Source organism: Palaemon carinicauda, chromosome 19, assembly GCF_036898095.1.
Source record: "Palaemon carinicauda isolate YSFRI2023 chromosome 19, ASM3689809v2, whole genome shotgun sequence".
Lineage (NCBI taxonomy): Eukaryota > Metazoa > Arthropoda > Malacostraca > Decapoda > Palaemonidae > Palaemon > Palaemon carinicauda.
Window position 1 is genome coordinate 77,188,744 of NC_090743.1, and position 10,467 is coordinate 77,199,210.

Consider the following 10,467-nt stretch of genomic DNA (forward strand, 5'->3'; position numbering starts at 1 on the left):
CCCACATTGAAATTGTTGACAGCTCTCTCCAACATTTCGTTTGGAATTCTCCAGACCTCTCTCCTTATGTTTTCTTTCAATCTGTTAATTGTGTGTGGATTGTCCACATAAACTCTCTCCTTCAGGAACCCAATAGAATAGTCCAGCAGGCTGAGATAAGGGGAGTAGGGCGGCCATGGATTGTCATTCCTTAAAATTAATCGGTCACCTTGAATGTGTTGCCTAAGGTACTGAAGAGTACGGTCAAAACAATGAGGTGGTGCACCATCCTGTTGTAACACAACGGTAATCATGCCAAAACCTCTTCCAAAGGTTGATGGTCACTCTCAATATGCTCACTAATGTTTTGGCCAAACTCAAAGCGTTCAGTCTTGTTGGGTTCGGTTTGTGGTTGAAGAATCTGAACCTTATAAGGAAACAGCTTCAAGTCACTGTTAATGATTCAGCGCAGAGATGTTCTGGAAATACCCACTTCCTTTAGGAATTCGAAGAGCATGCCAAAACCATCTCCATCTGCCCCTCACCATGATCTCATGCACATATGGCACTCGAGTAGTCTCTCTTACAGTTTAATTTCTAATCCTGTTCTGCCATTCAACTCCCAATATTCTTCTGAGGTATTTGCTCTCAAATATATTAATCTGTTGGAAACTGTTTCATTCTCATACCATGGCTTATTTCCTTAGTGTAACACATCTCATTATCCTTATATGTAGCCTGATTTTCATAAGTAATTTCAGGCGATTTGATTTCCAAATTTTACTTAACCTAGCCAATGTCTGATTGGCTTTTTTCCATCTTTCATTAAACTCCAATTCTAAAAACCCTAAATACTTAAATGATTCTACCTCATTAATCCTTTCTCCTTCCAAAGATATTTCATCTTCCATGGCATACTCCATTCTCACCATCTCTGTCGTTCTTCTATTTATCTTGAGCCCAACCTCCTTCATACAATCTGGTAAGCAGGCATTGCAAATCCCATGGAGTTCCTCTAATAAGGACACCATCATCAGTATGTAAGGGGAAAAGGTTATCCTTTTATTATTTTTAATTTTTTTTTTAAATCATTCATCATCCGACTTTAATATCTTTAAAATTATCCCTGTTCTTAGTAATATTGATTATAAAAATCATTTAAAGAATCTATTTCATCAATGAATACATGTAACAGTATTGCCATTCCCTTCTTATGTTTTTCTTTTTCTATGTCGGATACGTGGTCTTGAGTCTTTCTCACTTTCGTTTGGCCGTACTGGCATTAGTGTACACAAAGAAAGGTGGGATAAGCTTCATTCCCTTCCTTTAAAGATATGAATTTTTGGGTCATTAGAGAAGACATTAAATGTATCCCTTTTCAAATGTAAGACTTAAAGTTATAATCTAGATGATTATTATAAGAGTAGGAAATATTATGATATAGAAAGAGAAAAAAGAAATCAGAATGGATGCAGTGGCTTGCAAAGAGTACAACCCCATAAGCTGAATAAAGAAAAATATGGACCAAATCTCTCTTACACCCCAGGAATGGGACGTACTGTATTAATCGGGATAGTCTATGACACAAGAGAACTTAGAAAGGTTGAATAATAATAATATATTCAGATGCCATGGGCAGGTAGGATCCATCGTTCCACTACCTTCTCCAGTTCTCCTGTGCCATCCACACAGGAACATTGAAATCTTTCTGATGTCAAATGAAAATTTATATCAGGGGTGAAAAAGTAAAAATTCCCAGTGACATATGGTAGCAGCTGTTTAGATCAATAGCCTTATGCTTATTGATTCCGCTTACCCATGAAGCCTAAATATTGCAGGTCACACTCATTATTTTTGTATATTTTTATAGAAATTTTGATGGAACTGTATCATCCTATATATAATGTATACTTTGCATGTAATTCTAAATATGTCTGATATTATTTACATATTTGGGGATTACTGTGTTTAAATAATTTTCGTTAAATTACTGTATCAACATGGTCAGTGCTTTGGACGACTCATTCACAGAACTAATGCAGTTAGAAAGCAAAGTTAGACAAGCTGCAATGGAAACACAGAATCTTACATAGTCCTATCAGGGAGTTTGATCAAAGGTAGGGAATTTAACACAGCAGGCTCAAAATATGGACTGGGAGATGTCTAATATTCAGGGGGCAATGCAACACCTTATACAAACACTTAAAGACACCCAACCCACAGTAGTGTCTGCGCCACATACTCCACACAATCCACACAACCCTTTCTCAGATACACACATTATTACAATATCAGGAACACTACCATACAGTTCCCCAATCCCACCATGTACGAACACACAAAGCACATCTGTGCTCATGAGTACAGTACCCCTAACACCTATAAGGGCCTGGCCAACAACACATAACCTTGCCATCCCAACACCACCTCCTACACAATTCCCCACCCCAATCCCTAATCCACCACCAGCCTACCCTCCTCCTCAACTTCCTGTTAATCAGACAAACCCTTTCATTATGCAGCAAGGTAATCAGACTGTTACATCCAATCATTTTATTGGATCTGTCAGTAATACAAATCCATTCCTTTATTAAAATATTACTCCACTAGCTGTTCCTCATGATATACCTGTTTTAAGGCCAAAAGATGTCTCTCCTCAAACTTGCAGAGCTTAGGGGTGTAGTTACTGACAATGGATTGAATACCTTCTTTAGGCAAGTAGAGTCACGCACAAGCTCAGATGATAAGATGATAGAAGTTGCAGTGGCTGGGGTTGAACAGGATATAGCTACTTTCTTAACAGTTGAGATACAAAAGAATGGTAATAATCTGTCTTAAAGTAAGATTAAAAGGTTCATGAAACAACAGTTTATAGGTGCAGCAACTCTTTTACAGGCATAACAAGAAATAACTGCCATGACTTATTATTTTAATGAACCTCCTAGTTCTTTTATTAATAAATTGCAGTGTAAAATTTCAGCTTTAACATTGAAGTTCCGCAATGATCCAATTCCAACATCAGATAAGTTCCTTAAGACAAAGATATATAAAGGCTTAAATTCTGAAGCTCAAGCTATGTAAGTTGATTTCTTGGCAGATCATATACATTTGAAGAATTTCATGGCATATGCAGAAGAAGAATATCATAGGGCTCAGGGCATAGCTAATAGTAATAACAACAGAGTTTTGCCCATTTCAGGTGCTGAAAATTTCCAGTCACCAATCCCAGTAACAAGTACTCCTCAGGTAGGAACTCCATGTAATGAAATAGAAAAATTAACAAGAAAATTGGATGAATTAAACAATAAAATCAAGTAAGTGTCCATGAAGAGACAAAGTAATATTAAAAAGTACTGTTCTTTTTGCAAAGTTGTGTATACGCCAGGAAAGCACAATAAGGTTGTTGATCAATTAAGTGGGCCAGTTAGAGCAATTTTCCACAATAATCAAGATAATTATCTTGGGTTAAGTAAGGAAGAATTTAGAAATAAACAGGTAAGTGAAGCCAGATGGGATGATTTAATTGCTTACTTAGAAGGAGGAAAATTGCCTAGGAATAGGTTCCCAGAGCTTTAATTCATCAGTATGAGGGTTTGTTAGACCAGAGCTGATAAGCAAGATAAAAGTATTCAGTTAAGACTTGTGGTGCCTCAAGAGCTTAGGAAAGCAGCATTAAAATTTGGTCATTAATTCTGTTGCAAGTCATTTAGGTAGGAATAAAACTATTGGTACTTTTATTGATACTCACTTAGATCTACTGTAGTTAAATATGCTCCTAAAGCTCCTAAAGACAGTCCGTCCTTACAGCACAAGTTCCATGAACTACCTCCAGTACATAAACCCCTGGAGTGTATCATTATATTATATCCTATTCATGACTTCACTAAAAGTTTTGCATCCTATGTTGCTTTCTTTATCTACTGTTGCCATAACAGATCCCCTCTCTTTTTCATGGGTATATGCTTCTTCTTCTTTGCCCCCGTAGAGATTTCACTAATAATTCTATGAGTGATTCTTGCACCATAGATGCCCTGAATTTATAGCTTTGTCAACCTCATCTGCTTTCCTGTCTAAATATTCTCTCAAGTCATTCCTGCCTTTTCTTTTGATCACAATATCAATACTGGAATATTTACCTTGATCTACCTGGTAATTTTGATTACTTCCTCGAAAAGTTCCAACAATCAATTTCTTTCTTTGTTTCCTTTTTATAGTATTCATGCATTATTTGATATCCATGATTTTCTGCTTGGAACTGCATGGCCCAAAACTTCACCACCAACTGACTGATATATGTTCTTAATATCACACCATTCTTCATTAATAGTCTGCTCTTCGTCTCTTGAAGTCTCTACGAATGTAAATCGATTCCTACTTTCAATTGCAAATGCTTCTCTTCTAGAAGCTTAATTGTATCAAACCTAGGCATTCTGTCTACATTTCTGTTAGGCACTTTCAGTTTTAATTTCCGTGAGGTAATGAAGAGCTGGTGACCACTACCAATATCTGCACCTCTATAGCTTCTTACATTTCTCAGAGTTCTACTTCTCTCTTTATTAATGGCTATGGGATCTATTTGATTTTTGTAATATATATATATATATAGTATATATATATATATATATATATATATATATATATATATATATATATATATATATATATATAAATTATATATAAACACATATATACATAATATATATATATATATATATATATATATATATATATATATATACATACACACACACACACATATATATATATATATATATATATATATATATATATATATATATACTGTATGTATATATACATATATATATATATATATATGTATATATACATACAGTTTATATATATATATATATATATATATATATATATATATATATATATATATATACTGTATGTATATATATATATATATATATATATATATATATATATATATATATATATATATATACTGTACATTATTAGAATTAAGTCCTTTCCTCTAAAGGCATGTCTCCAAAGAATCAACGCCCCCACAGTCCCTTTCATCCATTATCTGCTGGATCTTTGATGAACCCAGTGCTGTGAAACTCAAAACCTTTACTTTTATTGACTCAAACCTCCGCAAAACATTCATCAGCAGTGTGATGAACTTGGTCTGCGCACCCTGTGTTATGTACCCCATATGTTGCCCATTCACTTATGCCTTTTACATATCAAGGATCTTTCTTGAAGTTGTGCTTGTAACATCATCTCTCTAACCTTTCTAGACATTGCTCTCCTACTATCTCCAAGCAATATTGCATTATACATTATTTTCACTAATTTATTGTCATCCATTTTTTTCTTCTGCACAGCCACACTAACTTAAAATAAATCTACTAAGTTAACAGTTCATGTCAACAACTTCAATCTTTTTTCACCGACATTCAACATCCATAATCAACTTCCATGATGGTGTTGTCTCAATAATAAATCTATACATTCTTGCATAGGCATCCACACAAAATTTAAAGCATTCTGTAAACATTATATACATATTTTTCCCTTCACATATTCTATGACTTGCCTATTCTCTCCTCTTACTATCACTCACTGTATTTACTTTCAGATACTCTTATTATTCAACCACTTTTATATACAACTCATTTTCTTATACCTCAACCTTGCACCTGCATTCACCATTTCTTCCATGACCTCTAACATCATTCCATCCATATAGATGTTGAAAAGTCATGGAAACCATACCTTACCCTTGCCTTAAACCCACTTTCAGGCTAAACTGCTTCCTTCTCTCATGTCTACATAGCCTACTCTAAACCAAACTTCGATTCCGTTGGAATAGGTAACTTACATTAACAGCAGCTGTTAGGAGTTTTCTATACTATGCAAGGAGCTACCCGTGGCAGAGGTGCAGAGTAAAATGGCACTTAAGTCAAATTCAGCACAATAATATTCGAGATTCTAAATTTGTATTATTTGGGTAAATAATTATCCTTTCTAGAAGTTTTAGCTGATGATAAATATCTTTTTTTTAAAGGAGAAAATCAATTTGCTAAGAAAAAAAGGTCACCCAACATTATACACAGTACCCACAAATAATTTTGAATTTCTCTGATTCAAAGTTTTCGTGTGGTAATTAATAATATATGAATATTTTCACCGTCCAGGCACTTGACCTTTTATAATGCAAAAGCTTTTTGGCAATTTTGTAAATTGTATGGTTTTTGTCAAAAAATATATAGTGGATAATATGAGAGCTAAACATTAATTCAAACTTCCATTTTGAAACTGAATACTGGGACACAATTTTTCACGGTAATTTGAATTTAAGACATATGCAGTATAAAACAATGAAACACATGAAACGTAAATTTGTTTATTTAAAATGTACCACAAATTATTTAGTAATATTCACTGTAACATGATAAAATTACCTTTTGACTGTCTTTACACTTAGAGAAGAATCTGGAACTTTGGTATCAACAGAAGACAGGATTGTAGGTGATCCAGCACCATCATTCAGTTCGGGTACAATACCCCCAATTGTAGGATCTATGCTAAGAGCATCTCTTGCAAGTGCTTCAGGAGGATTTATGACAGATAATTGTCCAACAGGAATACTTGGTTTCCCCAATATTGGTGTAATACTGCTTCTCACTCCAAGAGCTCCAACATTTTTAGATCCTACACTAAATTTATTCAATCCATCTCCTGAAAGCCCAAATCCACTTAATCCTGTCAGACCATCAAGGGAGACACCAGAGGTTCCCATAATATTTCCAAGACCAGATAAGCTTGGGATAGATCCTACATTTCCTAAGCTGCCCAACCCTCCAAAGGCACCGAGTCCTCCCAGATTTATTGATGACAGTCCACTAAGCAAGCCCAAGCCTGTATTTGACTGTTGATTGGAACTCTCTTGAGTAAGGCTCGGCAAAGACAGTTCTGGTGACGATGATCTACCTAGGTGGCCTAAGTCAAGTCCACTGAGCCCTGAAAGTAAAGAAAGGTACCCTGACCCTCCAACTCCAGTATCAGACTGCTGGCTTTGTTGATTTGAATCACTGTTTAGGGTGCTAAAACTCTGACCTAATGAAAAGCCACCCAGATTAGTATTAAGGCTACTTGTGCCAAGCAAACTTCCTAAACCAAATAAGTTTGATAAGTTTGGAGGTTGACTCCCTGTATTGGCAGTAGCTAACCTTGATACAGGGGGATATGCACTTTGTTGTTGATGGTTTGAATTACCATTTCCGAAGAGATTGAAGTTTTGTAAAGATGGGAAAAGAGCTGACTGATAAGGTGCAATTTTGTTTACAGGCAATGGCAAGGTAGGCTTTGAAAAGATGCTATCATTATTAGCATCAACTTGTATTGGTTCAGCCTTTGTGATATCGTCTTGTTGTGTAACATGTACAACATCAGCATTATCAAAGTCTGGAATAGACATTTTATAATTTGCCGCACCAATATCTACCTTTGACAAAACATCACTCGAATCCTCTGTAGAATCATCTAATTTTACATCTGCAGTAGAATCATATTTTTCAGGTAAAGATCTTTCATTATCAAAAAATGAACTATTATATTTGGCTTCTTTGTCAAAGTCATGACTTTGTTGATGACTTGGTTCCGAGGAATTGATTGGAGGATTCATGGTTGTTGTATAAATAGGTGTTGTTTGATACTCTGTAGTTGATGAAATGGATATTTTAGAGTTAGGTGCCAAAGATTCAGTTGCAAGTGATGGGGCTGTAGAGGATGAAACAGTATTTTCAAGAAATATACTTCCATTGTTAAGCCTGATCTTTGCATAAGAAAATGAATACTGTTGGTCAGGATCTATTGTAGATTCTAGATTACTCGAAGTGTTCCTTGCTTCTACCCGAGGGTTTTCTGTTGTAAGATTCTTGTACCTTTCTTGAGCTCTTGCAAATAGCTTCCTTGCATGTTCTAGAGAAATTGTAAAATTATCCATCACTCTTTGATTAGGATAAGTGGTTAAGAGAGGAGTTTCTTGAGTTGATGGATGCTCCAAATGAAATGGCTTCATAGTGCTCACCTGATCTGATTCCTCTTGAGGAATCCAATCTGTACTGTCGTTAAGCCTATCTTGATTTCTTAGTAAAGAATTGGCTCCGGATGTTTCATTGCCCTTTGAATTTTCACGATGATGTACGTGACTCGGTCGAAAATGGTGAACAACAGAACGAGATCTTGTGTTTCCTTTGAATGGAATTTGGTGAGGGCGAGTGTTTCTATTTCTCTGAGAATACCGAATAGGGATGCGGCCTCTACCTTTCAAGCGAATGGCAATTGGTTGAAAAGTGCGAGAAAAGCTACTACCATTTGTCATCTGATGTGATATATCATCTAACTGTAAAGAAATATTTCTGTTTTGGAATTTTGTCACTTGAAGACGTTGTATCTTCGGATGATCCAGTCTTGGAAATTTTGCCTGCAAACATTGAGTTTATAAGCAAAGTAAATATAATGCTTCTGGTATATACAGGCAACTTAATAACCATTCATGATATACAATAATACTTAATTGCATTGATTAGTGATATCTGGCAATTTCAAAACATGCAAGGCCAAAAATTGTCATATTTGATGTCTGGACCAAGGTTTTTATATTAAACATGTGTCCAGAAAAAAAATTAATCTGAATAAAAGCTTTCTATGGTAATAAAGAATTTAAAAGAATGTTCATACTCACAAGATCAAAGACTGGACCCCTTCTTGGTAAACTTGCAGTGCGTTCAGTTATTTGCACGGTTTGTTCGTTAGGTGTTTGATGAGTATCTCGGTGACTTGACTTGACGTGATACATTATTGGTTCTATATGCTCGTATTCTGTTTTAATTTCTTCAACTATTTCTTTTCTAGGAACACTTGAAATGCTTTTAAATTGTCCAGATAAGATCTTCAAGTCTTGCGTTTCCTGTGTCCCAATTCTTTGGTTGTCTATCTCTGGCTTTGTCATTCTTGATTCTATGACCCTTAGATGTGGCCTTGATAGCTCTATACCTGTATTCATATATGTGGATTTTTGGGGTTCTCCAAATACTTGGGCTGGTTTTGGTAATGCTATCTCTACATCTCTGACTACAGCATATATTTGTCGGCCCTCAAGTTTAGGGCTCAACGCTTCGTTTCCTGGTATGAAAATTCTTTGATTTGATTTGTCAGTTGCATTTGTACCTTTCATGAAATGTAACTCTGTCAAGTCAAACTTATCTTGATTTTGGTTTGATTCCTGTACTTCTTTGGTTGTGTTTGTTCTATGAATGGCTAAAGTATGTGGCAATACTAAAACCTCATCTTGATTTTGAGAACTGAGAGTCCCATAAGGTTTTCTGGTCTTCCCTAAAACTTCCGTAGGTCCTGGCTCCGTTCTATTTGCTGCCAACTGTTGCCTATAGGAGCCAGAATGAGTATCCCTTGAAGCATTTAAGAAACTATTGTGATCCAGCAATTCTTGCTCCGCTACCACACAGGTTAGTGCTGAAATAGGAAATGAATAGGTTACAGAAATAATATGAAATTGCTGATAGTGGATAATATAGGGTTAGCAAGAATTCTAAAATATATTAGGTTGATGAATTAATTGGAAAGCAGTACAGCGAGTAAATAGGGATACGCGTGCACACACACATACATTATAATGTATATATATATATATATATATATATATATATATATATATATGTGTGTATATATATACACACACACAACACACACACACACACATATATATATATATATATATATATATATATATATATATATATATATATATATATATATATATATATATATATATATATATATATATATCACTAACACTCGCAATTTTAATCAATGTAAATGTCAACCCAATTGGTCCTTAATACCAAATTCTACCTTGGGAATATACTTTATATCCACTGGAATTCATTTATGATAATAGCTTCTGGCTGGGCAGAGATTCGAACCCTTGCTAATCAATCGAAACCATGCCTGCAAGGTCTTCACCAACAGAGCTATCAAGAGAGATAGTTCACAGCTCAGTTGGTAGAGTCCTTGCAGGCATGGTTTCGGCTGATTGGCAGGGGTTCGAATCTCTGCCCAGCCAGAAGCTATTATCATAAATGAATTCAAGTAGATATATATTCCCAAGGTAGAAATTGGTATTAAATCCCAGTATGATTTATATTTACATTGATTAAAATCACGAGTGTTAGTGATATATATATATAATATATATATAATATATATATACAGTATATATATATATATAATATATATATATATATATATATATATATATATATATATATATATATGCATGTATTGCTATTTTCCTTAAATAGGTGACTCCTGTAGTGATACTTTAACAGCACACTTACGTATGACTTCAAAATACTTCCACAGCACTAGTCATTCAATAAGCAAACACCTAAGTCTCATCAGCAACATATCTAACACAATCATACATGGTGAGTA

The 10,467-nt window shown here is 34.8% G+C and overlaps 1 protein-coding gene and 1 pseudogene across 3 annotated transcripts in view; one reads left to right on the top strand and one right to left on the bottom strand.

Moving 5' to 3' along the window:
- The first annotated feature begins 2,126 nt into the window (after positions 1-2,126).
- On the top strand, positions 2,127-3,555 carry LOC137659083 (uncharacterized; annotated as a pseudogene).
- Positions 3,556-6,342: 2,787 nt separating this feature from the next.
- The window catches only part of LOC137658690 (uncharacterized), a 376,764-nt gene continuing 372,639 nt past the window's right edge, over positions 6,343-10,467 (bottom strand). For all 3 annotated transcript variants that reach the window (XM_068393679.1, XM_068393678.1, XM_068393680.1), the window contains 2 exons: positions 8,699-9,486; positions 6,343-8,437 (listed from right to left, as the gene is read on the bottom strand). In XM_068393679.1, the coding sequence (XP_068249780.1) occupies positions 6,410-8,437; positions 8,699-9,486 (2,816 nt within the window). In that variant the 3' untranslated portion in view covers positions 6,343-6,409. The remainder of the gene's footprint in view (positions 8,438-8,698; positions 9,487-10,467) is intronic.